Source organism: Nyctibius grandis, chromosome 5 (genome assembly GCF_013368605.1).
Source record: "Nyctibius grandis isolate bNycGra1 chromosome 5, bNycGra1.pri, whole genome shotgun sequence".
NCBI classification, from domain to species: Eukaryota; Metazoa; Chordata; class Aves; order Nyctibiiformes; family Nyctibiidae; genus Nyctibius; species Nyctibius grandis.
The window spans coordinates 64,749,677-64,765,873 of NC_090662.1; the positions used below are offsets into that span (position 1 = coordinate 64,749,677).

General features: G+C 39.5%; 1 protein-coding gene across 4 annotated transcripts in view; it reads right to left on the bottom strand.

Moving 5' to 3' along the window:
• WASHC4 (WASH complex subunit 4) overlaps window positions 1-16,197 on the bottom strand; it is a 56,329-nt gene that overhangs the window by 11,401 nt on the left and 28,731 nt on the right. For 2 of the 4 annotated variants that reach the window (XM_068402515.1, XM_068402516.1), the window contains exons 23-33: window positions 14,482-14,556; window positions 12,361-12,465; window positions 10,985-11,119; window positions 10,153-10,261; window positions 9,361-9,427; window positions 8,649-8,735; window positions 7,746-7,893; window positions 6,329-6,425; window positions 5,648-5,844; window positions 4,501-4,600; window positions 3,279-3,354 (exon numbers count right to left, since the gene is read on the bottom strand). In XM_068402515.1, the coding sequence (XP_068258616.1) occupies window positions 3,287-3,354; window positions 4,501-4,600; window positions 5,648-5,844; window positions 6,329-6,425; window positions 7,746-7,893; window positions 8,649-8,735; window positions 9,361-9,427; window positions 10,153-10,261; window positions 10,985-11,119; window positions 12,361-12,465; window positions 14,482-14,556 (1,188 nt within the window). In that variant the 3' untranslated portion in view covers window positions 3,279-3,286. Of the gene's footprint in view, window positions 1-5; window positions 2,540-3,278; window positions 3,355-4,500; window positions 4,601-5,647; window positions 5,845-6,328; window positions 6,426-7,745; window positions 7,894-8,648; window positions 8,736-9,360; window positions 9,428-10,152; window positions 10,262-10,984; window positions 11,120-12,360; window positions 12,466-14,481; window positions 14,557-16,197 lie in introns of those variants that run through there. The other 2 variants (XM_068402517.1, XM_068402514.1) reach the window with 2 other exon arrangements.

Genomic DNA, 16,197 nt, shown 5'->3' on the forward strand with positions numbered 1-16,197 from the left:
AAGAATGAGGTTCTCAAAATTACATTTATTAACACAGTTCTATGTACATCATGTTCTCTACTCACAAACCAAAGAGACTGAGGTAACTACCTTTTGTACAATGAGTTAGCAAACATTAAGTGTTACATTTGGTCCTTTGTACCTGAGAAGCTGAAAACAGCTGTTGTTGATGGACACCAGATGAAAACTCAAATTTAGTTCTGAATACAGACCCCCTTAGGACCTCCAGAATCTACCCTTCAGCAGCAGCAGCACTCTAGTTCCTAGTGAAGCACACACCAGTTGGGTGCTGCTGGGGCCATCACTTCTCACCAGTCAATGCAAACAACCTTTTCTCCTTGGGGCTGAAAGTGAGCAAGCTACCAGCTGTGCTCTGCCCCACCCCTCCCAATGCTGCAAGGAGGAAGGGCAAGGCAGCCCCATGGCCTCTGGCAGAAAAGGGCACAGCACCAGATCAGAAGCAGGCTGTGAGACCTCTGGAAGAGCTGCTGCTACCACTTCTCCATGCAACAGCCTTGTCACAAGACTGAGCACACGAGGGCGGGGGTGGTACCTGCCTTCTCAGGGACAGAGACTGGCCTTCAGGGACATAGGCCTCATTCTGTTCTGCCCCCAACTTGAAGGAAAAAAACCCCTAGAGATCTGTTTTATGTCCCTGCAGCAAACGCATCAGCCTCACTTTCCTTTTATCACCTCTGGGAATTTTGAGTGAGCAGGTTGTTTAGTTTTGGGGATTTTTTTGTTTTAGCTCCCATCGTCTCCTCTCCAGACAACCAGTTAGGGTCCAGTTTGTTCCTATAATTGGAACAGGGGCGGGGGAGGGCAAAAGCACTGAAAGTAGTAGCACCAGAGCGACAATTTTGCACCCCTTCCAGAGCCTTGCAGGGGGAAAAAGGGTTTAATGTGACTTTCACTGAGAGAGAGGAGTGTGTGACATCCACATCCAGGACCCACCTGGTATTTCAGATGATAAAAGCTTTCTGCATGTATATGCTGCTACATGACAAAAAGGAAGAAGAAAATATAAACTACAATCCTGTATTAGCAAGAACAGCTCATTATCCCTGTACATATTTGTGTGTATGTATATATTTTTGCCATATATAGTGTACATTCAGGTCTCCCAGATTAAACAGGGTTCTATAAAAATAGGCTTATGTCTTTCCTGTAGAATTTCTATCACCAGAACCATGTGAATTTGTTCACCACCACACGTTAAGAAAATGCACAGTTCCATTTATGTTCAGCTGCAAAGTATTACCTATCCGAGATAGTGTCTTTCCAAAAAAATAGGAGAAGGGAAAATACAAGTGCAGATTTTATTAGAGCGTGGATAATGTCTTGACTGTACATAGCTACCCAGCAACTCCATCCTGGGGGAAGCGAACACCATCTCTACGTGATTCTGCAGTTGCTACGGAAGAAGGAAATTTAGTGCTTGGCCACTCCAAGCCAAGAACTTAGTGACTTCAGATGAGACAGGAATATGGAAATACGTACACTGCAATTGCGACACCATGGAAATGAGCGCAGCAAGAATGCTGATCTCAGCAGCACAACTGAGTGTTCAGTGCGGGCACAATTTGGTCAAAAGAAGTGTACACAAATGATGAAAAAAACCCCCCTGTATCAAAATTAAAAGGAAAAAATAGAAATCAAGTAATGCAGCATTTTTAGGGCAGTCTCTGCAGTTACAATGAATTAAAAATAAAAACTTTAACAAGCCCAGTGGATTTAAACAGTCCATGAAGCTTCTGTGTCATGTGTTCAGAACTAAGGAAAGGACTTTCATATCAGCCTGGTCTTTGCAGTTGCAACAAAACATTTGTCCCAGCTTTCTGAATGTTGAAGTGACTGGCATGAAAGGGCAAATCAGAAGTACATCAGGAATTGTCTTAACCAGTGACCCAAGGGTGGGTGGAACGATGTGAACCATTAAAACGTTACCTTCATTGTAATTAGAAGAGATGAAAGAAGCTGGCAAGTATGGTCTAAAAATAGTTAAGGGTGCCAGAAAAAAAAAACAACCCAAAAAGTAACTCTCAGTTGGACTGACTAGACTAGTTTATTCTAGTTAGTAAGACCTAGAAGTGTTTTATGTTCTGGGAGATGAAAACACAACTATATCTTTTAATGAAAGTGCTGTTTACTTTTAAGCTAAGCCTAGCTACTTGCTTAAGTCAGGAATCTGAGTAACTCTTGCACAATCTAGAACCTCTCCTTGCGGGCATGAGTGGACGTTGTATTTAAACAGAGTTCTCACAGTGTTCAGCAGCTTCTGAAGCCTGCAGTGCAATTATTGTTAATAATCAGGCATGTAAGACTCTATGAACAACACAGACGGTACAATAGACCTACAAAGGCGAGGAAATATAGAATTGAGGCTGAAACTTGCAATTAGGCACAACATATTCATGAAGTGTAAGATCACTTAACAGTTACAGACACCCATCACACAGTGTCTGGTCATAAAAGGAAGAGCTGATTGTGGTTCTGTCTTGGCTCTGGATTTCCTTACTTCTGTGGATGCAAATCAGACCTTTGGTATGAAATGAGAAGTAATTTATTATGGTAACTTTTCTAGTTTTCCCATTCTCTGACATGGGGGAAAAACAGCAGGGGAAAATAAATGCCTGACAGAATCCTAAGGTCCCACAGTGCAAATACTACCTATAGTAATAGTAAGGGTTTGTGGAATAAAACATCAATAAGGATTTCTATTTTGTGCAATAGCTTTAACATACATTCACAACATACGCTGTCACACCTCCAGTGTAATCTGTGACTGCATTAAGTACAACAGGACTGAATAAAAAACATGTCTGAATTATTTTTTGGACAACAGATATGCACAATATCTTGATTGAATTTTTTTTCTGGTTGAATTGATGCACCACTTCAAATCTTAGACCAATGGTCTATGAGTCTTTTTTTTTTTAAATGCTATGTTAGAGATGCAAGAACGCATCTAAAAATTAGTAAGACTTTTTTTTGATCTGCACATCTGTACTTTAACTACCTCTGAGCTCAACATCTTATATAATTATTTTCAATCTAAAGAAAGTGCTATAAATAATATAACCTCCTGAAAAATAGGAGTTTCTACAGGAAATATAGACAGACACAGACCTAGCCTCACTGGATGCTAGTATACTACTGTACATCTTCTCTTGGGTTTAACAGAGCAAGTACATCAAATCTAGAGCTTTTACCCCTACAGAGTGTTACTGATAATGACAAGAACATTAATTATTTGAGTAAGTAATCATCACCCATACCAGCCATATCACTTCACAACAGGATCTGCAGGTGTAGAGTTGGAAAGATCTCCGTTGCTTGCTTTAACAGATTCTTCTACAAAAATAAAAAATGAAGACATGGATCACGTTTAACATTTTATTCAAGGCAGTAAAAACAAAGCCTTAGCATATATATTATGCTGATGTCGTAACACACTTGATACGGCATACCAAGCTTTTCTCACCACAAAACACATTTTTCAGAGAACTGAACACATAGCACAACAGTGAGTATTTAACCTAAAATATAATTAACTGCTGTCCTACAGAATGCTCTCCTTTAGAAGCCAGGGTAATATGTCTATTCTTACTCGTCACAATGCTTGTAGATGTTTTTTTGAGCTGAACAATTATTTGAGCAACTTCTCTGAATATGATCAAATACAAATTCATGCTAAAAGACTTCCTTCTTTGCGAATTGTTTTCCTAGCGCAGAATAAAACTGACCTTTGGCTCAGTGACTGTAATCTCACGGGTCACTCATGTCTTTGCCAGAACTACAGCGGAAAATTAATATACTGCTACCTGAGTTTCTAAGTAACTTGTGACTGAACTGCACTTCTGTGTCTTAGTCCTTGGGAGCACTCTCATTTCTTTGAAAAGATTTTCCCCATACCCACAAGAATCTTCCAGGATTCATGAGGAAGAATATATAAACGTGAATATTAAACACAAAATACCCATGTTACCTATTCAAGAGACCATAACACCAATTAAGATCTTACTCTTTGAATATAATTAAATGGTATACCAGAACATCTCATAAACATCTGAAAGTCACATACAGCATCTGCATCATCTGCCTACAGAAGCTGAAAAACAGCTGCTAAACAGGTGAAAAACAACAGTTTATTTCACACCAGCCAAGGCTGTACAGAAAGGCTGTCACTGTCAAAACCAGTAACTGAGAGGGTAAGTATGATGCTGAAATTACTGAATTTAAGATTACTGGAAGTATGCAATTCTCCCTGTCCTGGATTTTTTTGGGTTGGTCGTTTTTTTTTTGTGGTGCTGGGCTTTTTTGGGGGCCACTGTGAGCTGTCCTTGACTCCTCAATCACCCTTGACCCCATAAAACTCTTTCTGGAATACTGAATTAACCCACTAGCAAGCAAGCAGCTATAGGGAAAAGAAAAAGCACTTCCCCTACTAAGGCGCACTCTCTCCTGAGCCAAAATGTTCTACGCCTAGCATTCACTCACCTTCTTTTTCTTTCTTTTCCTGGTTTTCTTCTGCTGCAGTTTTATCTGCTCTGAAAAAAATTCTTGCACTACTTAGCGAGAAATAAAGGAGTTCAAATTCCTAAGGGAAAAGATACAGAAGAGGAGTGTCAGTGTATCACAAGAATAAATTTGTAGACAGATATAAATGGGATTTTTCAGCAGCATCTAAGGCAACTAGATTTCAATATGTATAACACTTAAATGCCTTTGAAAATCTTCCTCCATTCATACCTTGTTCACATGCATTTTACAAAGCAAATGTCAGCCAAAAACTTTAAAGGATAATTCAAGTAAAGCAGCATCAGTGCAATAAATCTGTCACTAATCCACTGAGACTGAAATATGAAGTTTGTAGCAGCAGTGAGAATTTGGAGCAACTTGCCTATGGAAAATCATGCAGGCCAATAATTTAAATGACCACAAGCTTGATCAGTTTTTGAACAAGGTTCAGTGATGTGTTTTTTGTAACAGCATAGGACCAAACACAGTGCACACTCGTGGGAGTCAGGAGGACCTGCAGGGCTTTATCTGTTTCAACAACAACCGATGTGCTTTTACAGAATGTAACCACGGGCTATTTATAAATAGCCAGATCTGTCCTATAGCTCACTCAAATCAAAAGGGGGGGTGGGGGAGGGTGGGTAGAGAGAGGGAGTGTGTGTGCATTTACACCACAGATGACACCTGAACTGCTATGCTTCAAAATTCAAATGCATCTTTCCTCTATTTGACAGCTGGTTCATCATTCAATTTAGCAACTCCCTATTAACACCCAAGCAACTCTGAGGGTTCACAATGTTATGTAAAGTCTTTGTTATAAGAAATTTAAGGAAAAAGCTACCTCTCCTATTTAAGCATTTAGGTTTTAGTTGCATTGGATTTCAAACTCCATGGGACAAAGACTTCCAATCAACCCAGTCAAATTCCTGACTCACTCAAATATTACAAACACTTAAAACATCCCCTTCAGATCATACACCTCAAGTCTTTATATGCTTTTTGCATTATTGCTGTAGACAACGCTCTGTTTTTTGCTCTTGAAAAGCTCTGTCAGCAAACAGATACTGAATTGTGATGGTTAAGTGCAGAACTCAATACAGAACAGATAACTAGACCCATGCTATACCTGTAAACAAACTTCCAGTCGCTTGTGGGTAAGGTTCATAGTTTGTAGTAGTTTTTCATCTTGATTAGTAGACTGCACATTCTGTTGCTTAGCCACTGCTCTTATTTCCTTCACATACTTCTCTCTAACAGACTGGAACCAGTGTAGAGAATCAAACTCCTGGTACTGATCCAAAAGCTTCAGAATGTAAGCCACACCTATAGTCATTAACAAACCGTGTACCAAAGTCAATATGTAATTTGTAAAACGTTTTGTGAATGTCTTTAATGGATCAGCCTAAATTGATAATCCCACACAATTAAAATTTAAATTGCAATTAATTTAAAATTAAATCTAACAAGAAAAAAATCTTAATAAAGAACAAGCTTCATTTTTTGAAAACCTCATAACTTATCCAAAGATGTGCACACCTTCTCATCTGCTGAGATCTGCAAGCATTGAAAGAAACTGGGGAGCACCAACATACGACAAAACTGTCTGCTCCCATACTCAGCTATTCCGTGCTCAGGAGATTCTGAACAAAACAATAGCCCTCAAATCCATTTTGCTGAAGCCAAGACGACACAAATTTAAATTATGGGATTTTTAATTATGGGAACACACAAAATATAAACAAAACTTTTCTTGCAAATATCCATTACGTTGGCTTACCCAAAGACTAGTCAGCATGCTGAAACTTACCCATGGCAAACCCATCATCAGTGAAAGCTGCTCCACTTTTGTTCTTCTTATTCAATTTCTCCTTACAACTGATTGAATGCTCTACAAAATTGAGGGTCTGAAAGAGTGAAAAGCTGTCTTGGAATCATCAGAAGAAACTTACAAATTTTAAAAGGTATTTACATGCATGCTGTTACCTATGAATATAATTCCACACCCAAAACTATGCTAATTGTGTCTCCCATCTTTAGTCATTTTTGTACGAAAACTTGTCTTTTTTCTAGATTTTTTGGGAAGAAAGTAAGTTAAGCTTTGGAAAACATTTGCATATGCATAAGTAAAAAACCAAAGGTACATCTTCATCTTCGCTGTTCTTCTCAGACCCTATTACTTCACATTCTCTTAGTGATTACTAAAGGTAAACATGTAAAGGATAATTAAAATAACCCAGGTTCCTGGAAAGATTAAAGGTACCAGTATTTTAAAGCTACACTGTGTTATTTCACTCTATTTAGAAAACAATAAAAATATTTCAATAGTCTTACATTTATGACATTGAACAACAGATCCAGGTAGCAATATTGAGCAATGGGTATTTGTCCTGTCCTACTCTTGAGACATGGAAATGTTTGTACATTAACAACTTCTTGAAAACCTATAACACTTTCAAATTTAACTACCTTTTTAAAACTAAAATGGGTGGTATATTCCTGAAACTGTATTTATCAGAAAAAAACTCCACAAATGGGAAGGAAAAAGAACAAACGTATTTGTCATGAGCCTTCGCTTTCCCTCACTTCTATCACCATGACATACCTGTCCTCTCACATCTTAAGTTTATGGCTCATCGACATTCCAAAATTAGTTTCTAAAATGGAATGTTACACATATATCTGTTTAGATCGTTTAGGCCTTCAAACTGAACTTCCAAATGCCCAAAATGCTGCACTCAAGCATGCATCACCTCAACTCAGTTGGACTCTTTCTAAACAAAACTCATTATCAAAAGCAGGTCCAATTGCAATAGAGAGGGCCCCAATTTTACTGCATTAGAACAGGACATTAAAAGAGCCTAAAGATACCTAACATAATGTGGAAAGAGCACACACGAGACAGCTGAAGAACATGGTTTTAAACTCCTTCCATCTTTGCTGTTTCCATTTCCTCCTTTTCATCTTGGCTTCTCCAAATTTGATTCAAACAGGAGAAGTAGTTTTTAAAGTTATCTTTTGAGTGCTAGTGCATGAATTGATGTAAACAAAGAAAAACGTGGCTTTGGACAACTATCAGCAAAGCCACGCTCAAAGCAATCTCACTCATAATCAGGGAAGAAAGTAGAATATGATCATCAACAGCCTAATACAAAATACTTAAAACACAAACCTGATCTGCCGAATTTTTTAAAATGAGTACTGCTACACACAATGCAAATACTAACCAGTGGGGGAACAATTATATAGAAGTTCCGCAAATGCATATTCTTCGGACTGCGGAATTCGGGAGCAAATACATCCACAAGCATTTTGAAGTACTCCGTTCCTTCTGCGAAGTTACGTGTGAGGTCACTGAGGACAGAGTCCAACTGCCTGCAAAGAATAAGCATTGTGTTACCTGGTTTCTGCTAGTTTCCTTGCTTACTCACCCTTCAGAGTAGCAACCCTCTCTTCACTCATTGGCTGCACCTACAATCCAGTATTCGGACCAGAGTGTCCAAGATTACACCCTACCTCTACAGCCACCTTGAATCATGTTTCTTGACTTAATTTCCTCAAAAAAGATTTATGAATACTTTCCTAAGGCCCTGAACATCCTAAAAGTAGATGTCAGACACATGGTGAGGAAAACTTGTTAGCCTTTAAACCACAGGGATTTTATCAAGAAACCAGGTTCACAATTCTATGATTAGTACAAATCATAGAATATCTCAAGTTGGAAGTGACCCATAAAGATCATCAAATCCAACTCCCTGCTCCTCACAGGGCTATCTAAAAGTAAACCACATGACTAAGAGCATCATCCAGACACTCCTTGAACTCTGACAGCGTTGGTGCCATGACCACTTCCCTGGGGAGCCTGTTCCAGTGACCGACCACCCTCTCAGTGAAGAGCCTTTTCCTAATGTCCAGTCTGAACTTCCTGGAATGCCACTTTGCATTCAGCATTTTTAAAACAACTGCTTCTATTTTCTCTGCTTTTAAGAAAAGCAAATATTTTTACGTAAAATCAGTTGAACTTTTAACACATGCACACATAAAAATGCAACTAACAACTGCATTTACAACTTTAAAGTTACAATTCTCTCATCCCTGCCCCAGACCTCAAAAGCATGATGTTAGGGTACCTTGCTGCTTTTTGTGTTTCTTCCGAGAGTCCTTCTTCTTTCACCAGCTCTTCAAAGTTAACGATATCTTCCAGATCAGGAACAAACCTGAAAACTTACTGTTTGTTACTATTATGTTCAACTGCCCACGTTCACTGAAGTATCGACCATAACTTATAATTTAGTTAATTTAGTCTTCTGGGCTTGAACTACTTAAAGTTGTATCTCCTCTCTCTAGCACTTGCTGCACTTGATAACTGTTTACTATTACTTGCAAGAAAATCAAGTATTTCTTTGTATGTAAAAGTCACTATGTTTTAACAACCTTAGTTCAACACAGACAATCATCCATACAGAAAGAAGTATCAAAGAAATGTTTTTTCCAAGTTCCTCAAGGCTTGTACTGTTTTTCCTCAATGCACCCTCTCAAAGTGATTAACATCAGGAATTACCAACTTAATTAAGGACCAATGACTTAGATGCACATTCTATTAACTCTTTTGCAGTGTTTTTCCATAGAATTTGTTTGATTTTTGGTGGTTTATGGCAATGATTGTACACTTCTGAATTCCAGCACTGTTTTTGATAATTCCACTTCAATGAAAGCATAAAAATGGACCTTTTTTAATCAAAATTTATGGGGAATAGATAAGAACCTAAGGAATATCAGCATGAACAGGGAGCAAAGGAATGAGAAGGAGGAAACAGAAGAATGAAATATTTGTGGAAGTACCTAATTGCACTACTACAGCAGTGAAGTCCACCAGATCTTATCATTCGTACATAACCCATAGCGTTGCCTTTAAAAAAAAAACCAACAAAAACCAAGTAAGTAATTAGTAATTATTTAAATATATACACACACACACACATTCTTCATAACTCCTATAAACCCTGAAATGTACATTAAAGTTGCCATACAGTTTTGGCAAACAAACTGTTCTGCAAGCCAAGTTAAAAAAGCTACGTTGAACCCTGGTATCAAAAGTCTATGTAGAGAAATAAAACACAAATGCATCATCTAGCAAGGTTGTGATCACTTTCATGATAGCATAAGGGCCAAACAGTACAAACTCTCTTCACTGCACATTAAACATTTGCAAGTTCAGCTCAGTCCTGCAACTCTACAGCATCAATGGCTGAAAATACCATTGTAATGTCATGCATCACTCAAAGTTAGTACAGCTGGATATATGGCCTTTATCTGAAACACATGAACTTAACAGTACTATTTTTTCACTGGGAAATACACTCAAAGTGACTTTCTTAACATAAAGAAAAGATTAACTTAAAAGGGAACAAGCATCTATGCAAACTGTAGCTATATTTTACATGAAGACATGTAAGGGTCATTTCTGTGTAATTAGATGAGAGTATTTATTTCACATGGGCTACAAGTGAAGTACTTTCCATCTGAGTAGAGTTAAATCTAGTTTTAGCCTGAGCTAAAAGTTCAGTTACGAGACTATGAAGACCTACTTCATTTAATAACATTTATAACATTGTCTTAGAAAGCATTTCATACCAATCTGACTTATAAGTTGTCTGAACTGGTCAAGATAGCTCTGGCCATCCGGGGTTATTCCAAGTTTTCTGATGCCACGGTTGAATTTATCTGCTCTTTCAAAGGGATACTGGAAAAATATTTTAGAATCATTTGCAAGAATAATTACCTACCCTTAAAAAAATTAAATGATTTCATCATGTCAGTACAATTCTATTTGCAGTTTATTTTTTTTATAAATTATACACCTGACTGTCTATACTCGTTTGCAAAAGTCATTTGGTTAAGTCACTTCTGCAAGCTGAAAAGTGAAATAAAAGTCTTACTGTGAACAAGAACGTATTCCTAAAAGAAATAAGTACTTGACATAGAAGAACCTGGCAGCCTATTTTACTAAATACATTGTGTCTCATATTTTTGAGAAATCAGTTTTCTAGTATGGAAAATAATCAAACCCTAGTCCCCACATTTTGACATACTGGAATAAATGCTACATATTCACATAATTTTGGATTCAATTTGAATAATCTTATTATTCAAAACTGACAACAACTGTTAAAGCATGGTTTGGACCAGAAGTTTAGAACCTCCAGTAGACCATGACTCCATCAAATCATGGTTTTCAGGTCACTGAGAGAATGATTTTAGCCAAGCCCATATTTACAGAGCAGCCAGAATGAAACAAAGCCATACAGACATTTGTAACACTGCATTTGGCTAGGACAAAAGGTGCCATTTTGTCTGGAGATACACGTTTAAATAACAGGAATGTTATGATTTGGTGCCCCCTCAGTCACATGAAAAAGTACTTCTTTTAGCCAAGTTACTCTCAATCCTTCAAAGATTACCATACCTTGTGATCATTTTGATCCTTGACTTCCCTGAAGAATCTGATGTCTTTGATAAGTCTGGATTTGATATGTTCATCATACATGAACTGGCTGAAAATATAAAACTTCTTCCTCAAAAATTGGTAAGTGAAGTTCACCTAGAAGAAAAAAAACACAGTCAAATCAAGAAAGTTAGTAAAGTAACAAGTGTATCTCGCAACCCATTTCCAGTATATTCGAGTAACTTGTATTTGTGATGATGTAACTTCCACAAATGGAACCTTCTACTCAGTTTACTTTAATTTGTTATTCTCAACTTATCTTTTTAATTTCACTGGTTTAAAAGAATAAAGAAAACCCTTCTCCTGGAAGGCCCACTCTCTTTCAGGAAGGGCAGAGGGACCAAGGGACAAGTTAGCTATTTCAGCTCGATGACCTGCCCTACACAGCCTTTAGTTTATGTCTGGAATACCCTGTAACTGTCCTTTTGCAGCAATACAAACATTTCAAGTTGAAAAGGGCAGACAAGCTCAGCTTCCTCAGTGAAGCTGTGGAATCTGCATAACATCCTGACACATCTTTTCACTTCCTCAAAGTTTTCTAAAACACTCTCCCATAAGGCAGAAGCACACTTCTACCCTACACATCTCAATTACTTCTCGTGTCTGCATAAACAACTTTACTCACAACCTGAAGTGAATAAATCTGCATCACCAGGAAATAATGCAAGTAACAGCATTTTTTTTGAGTAACTGAAGTCCCCAATATTAACTATTCCAGTAACAAGAAAATCATTCTCAGAAGAATAGTGCAAGAGAAGTTCTTTCCAAAAGTGCAAGAAAGCACGAAAACCTTATTTTTCTAATCATTTCCACTTTTTCAAGCAATGACTTCAGAGCGCATTCAACATTTCAGGAATTTCCTTTTTTTTTTGATAGGGCCAGAAGAATGGCAATAAGAAAACAGCAAAGGGGTAGAAAGAAGTTGAGCAGTGGATTGGAAAGCACCAACCTGAAAATACCTTTGGCACTGTATCCAAACCTGAGAACCACAATGATAATTCGTGCTGCAGTAGGCATGCCACAGAAAGTGCCCTTATCTACCTTGCAAAGAGGTAAATGCCTTCTGCTGAAAATGACCATTTACATCTTCTTTGATGTGTTTTTAGATCTCTTCATTAACTTTATGTAAGAACTGGAGGTGGCATAACTCCCAAGAGTTTGTGATACTGATTTGTGTCATATCCAAGAACTGATTTGTTTTATTAACACACACAGAATGTTATCATTGCATTACTAAAACTGCACAACCAAATAAACCATTAGGAGATGCAAGAGTTTGGAGGCTTTTATGCACTATTAAAAAAAAAAAATCCAACAACGGTACAAAAGATACTCACTGTTGTGTTCATGATTCCTGTTCCATGAGTTCGAATTGAATTAGCAATGTGTCGGATATTGATAGTGTTCAAGTGTTTGTTATTACTTGTTCTTTCAATGAAGATCTGGGAGGCAGGGGGGGAAAAATAAAATTATTTAAGCAAAACCAACTTGATAGCCTTTTATGAGGACATAACCCGGTGGATAGATGATGGTAAAGCTGTGGATGTGGTCTATCTTGATTTCAGTAAAGCGTTTGACACGGTCTCCCACAGCATCCTCGCAGCTAAACTGAGGAAGTGTGGTCTGGATGATCGGGTAGTGAGGTGGATTGTGAACTGCCTGAAGGAAAGAAGCCAGAGAGTGGTGGTCAATGGGACAGAGTCCAGTTGGAGGCCTGTGTCTAGCGGACTCCCTCAAGGGTCGGTACTGGGACCAGTTCTATTCAATATATTCATTAATGACTTGGATGAGGGAATAGAGTGCACTGTCAGCAAGTTCGCTGATGACACAAAACTGGGAGGAGTGGCTGACACGCCGGAAGGCTGCGCAGCCATTCAGAGGGACCTGGACAGGCTGGAGAGTTGGGCGGGGAGAAATTTAATGAAATATAACAAGGGCAAGTGTAGAGTCCTGCATCTGGGCAAGAACAACCCCATGTACCAGTACAAGTTGGGGGCAGAGCTGTTGGAGACCAGCGTAGGGGAAAAGGACCTGGGGGTCCTAGGGGACAGCCGGATGACCATGAGCCAGCAACGTGCCCTTGTGGCCAAGAAGGCCAATGGCATCCTGGGGTGTATTAGAAGGGGTGTGGTTAGCAGGTCAAGAGAGGTTCTCCTCCCTCTCTACTCTGCCCTGGTGAGGCCGCATCTGGAATATTGTGTCCAGTTCTGGGCCCCTCAGTTCAAGAAGGACAGGGAACTGCTAGAGAGAGTCCAGCGCAGAGCCACGAAGATGATTAAGGGAGTGGAACATCTCCCTTATGAGGAGAGGCTGAGGGAGCTGGGTCTCTTTAGCTTAGAGAAGAGGAGACTGAGGGGTGACCTCATTAATGTTTATAAATATGTAAAGGGCAAGTGTCATGAGGATGGAGCCAGGCTCTTCTCAGTGACATCCCTTGACAGGACAAGGGGCAATGGGTGCAAGCTAGAACACAGGAGGTTCCACATAAATATGAGGAAAAACTTCTTTACGGTGAGGGTGACCGAACACTGGAACAGGCTGCCCAGAGAGGTTGTGGAGTCTCCTTCTCTGGAGACATTCAAAACCCGCCTGGACGCGTTTCTGTGTGATATGGTCTAGGCAATCCTGCCCCGGCAGGGGGATTGGACTAGATGATCTTTCGAGGTCCCTTCCAATCCCTAACATTCTGTGATTCTGCGAAAACTGATTCTGTGAAAAAATTATCAGTCTAGGTAGCCCATATCGTATTTCTGAGAGCAGCTAACAACTGGTGATTAGGGAAAGAATCAAGAAAATACAGCATGCATACAATAAACTATCTGGTAGGTTCTTCCTATTTCTGCAAAGTGGTGATTCAACAATTCCAAGGCAGATGTTCTACCCAAACTTTCATATTTATTGAGACTATACCCTACATTAATTGGTCTAAACTCTTCTGGCACCTGTTTGTACTTTTGGCCACACTATATACCATGGCAATGAGTTCCACTGCTGAATTATGTGCTATGAGAAAAAGTACTTCCTTTTCTTTAAGGAAGCTGCCCGTTTGTGAGAAACCACAAAGGGATGTTCCCTGTATATGTTCTCCATGTCATTCACTGCTTCATGTCTCTAATAATCCATTTTCAAATACCCTGTTTTCAAGTTGAAAAATCACCTACTTAGTATGTCCTTATATAGCAGCCAATATTCCTTGCTGCCTTCTCCTAGCTTCACTGGAATATTCGACATGGAGTGATCCTGCTGACACACCGTACTCAAAATATGCTTAGAGGACATTCTCTGAGACTTATCTACAGCACCTCCAAAGATCTTTTTCTAGAGTAGCAATAACGATTTTACAGCTTGTTACTATGTATGTTTAGCTTGGTTTTTTCTTACATGTATACTACTCTGCATTTCTTAATCCCTTCAAATCACAGCTAAATCCAGGGAAAAAAGTATGGGATATACCTTACCTGATTATTCAGATTGTAGAGGTAGCGGGATACAAAAACATGAATATTTCTCATGATTTCCAAAACATCCAGACCCTGAAACAATAATGAGAATTATTATGATAAAAGTTCTCAAGAATTACTGATGTGGCTAACCACTAAGGTGCGCAAATACTATTTCTTTAGTTACTTGAAAGCATTTTAGAAAGCAATGTTTTTGCTTTGCAAAATGAAGAATCTTTTAACAATTTTTGTTCAGTGACTGTAAGATAATGCTTAGAGGAGAAAAAAGAAGCTCAGTTCACGTTTTAACATTCACACTTCTGCCTCATTTTTTCCAACTTCCCCTGAAAGTGAGGAATCCTTCAGTCTATTCCACAAGCCCCAATTAAAAAAAAAAAAAAAAATTGAGATTAGGCTGTTCTCAGATTCCAGAAAATGTAATCTTGCCTTAGAGATTTCTATAGACACATAGCTTTCTACAGAGACATAAGCAACTAGCTACTTTTTGATATTGTTTTGTCCAATCTGTCTAGAAGACTGAAGTTTTGTATTTACAATATAAGTTTTACAATTGTTTTGCTTGAAGGAGTCCCTTTAGTATCACTGTGCATAGAGAAGATGCTATTTAACCTATACACTCTATTTCCAGTTGTGCCAAGGATTTATCAGGATTTTGCTGGGGCTGAATGAAGTGTGGCATGTCTTTGTTTTGAAGTAAAGCTCATACCAGAATGAATGTTATGAAATTAATAGATGAGTAGATTAGTAGATGAGGGCAGGGCTGTGGATGTAGTCTATCTAGACTTCAGTAAGGCATTTGACACTGTCTCCCAGAGCATCCTCCTAGACAAACTGGCTGCCCGGGGCTTGGATGGGTGGTCTCTTAAATGGGTTAGAAACTGGCTGGATGGCCGAACCCAGAGAGTGGTGGTGAATGGAGCAAAGTCCAGCTGGCGGCCGGTCACTAGCGGTGTTCCCCAGGGCTCCGTTCTGGGGCTGGTGCTGTTCAATATCTTTATAGATGATCTAGACGTAGGGATTGAGGGCACCCTCAGCAAATTTGCAGATGACACCAAGCCGGGTGGGAGTGTCGATCTGCTGGAGGGTAGGAAGGCCCTACAGAGGGATCTGGATAGGTTAGATAGATGGGCCGAGACCAACGGCATGAGGTTCAACAAGAACAAGTGCCGGGTCTTACACTTTGGCCACAACAACCCCATGCAGTGCTACAGGCTGGGGGAAGAGTAGCTAGAAAGCGGCCCGGCGGAAAGAGACCTGGGGGTGCTGATCGACAGCCGGCTAAACATGAGCCAGCAGTGTGCCCAGGTGGCCAAGAAGGCCAATGGCATCCTGGCCTCTATTAAGAATAGTGTAGCCAGCCGGTCTAGGGAAGTGATCGCCCTCTGTACTCAGCAATGGTGAGGCCGCACCTTGAATACTGTGTCCAGTTCTGAGTCCAGAGGAGGGCGACCAAGCTGGTGAAGGGTCTGGAGGGTCTGACCTATGAGGAATGGCTGAGGGAGCTGGAGTTGTTTAGCCTGGAGAAGAGGAGGCTCAGAGGTGACCTTATTGCAGTCTACAACTACCTGAAGGGAGGTTGTAGCGGAGTGGGAGTCGGCCTCTTCTCCCAGGCAACTAGCAATAGGACAAGACGACATAGCCTCAAGCTTCGCCAGGGGAGGTTCAGGTTGGACATTAGGAAGAATTTCTTTTCAGAAAGGGTCCTTAAACATT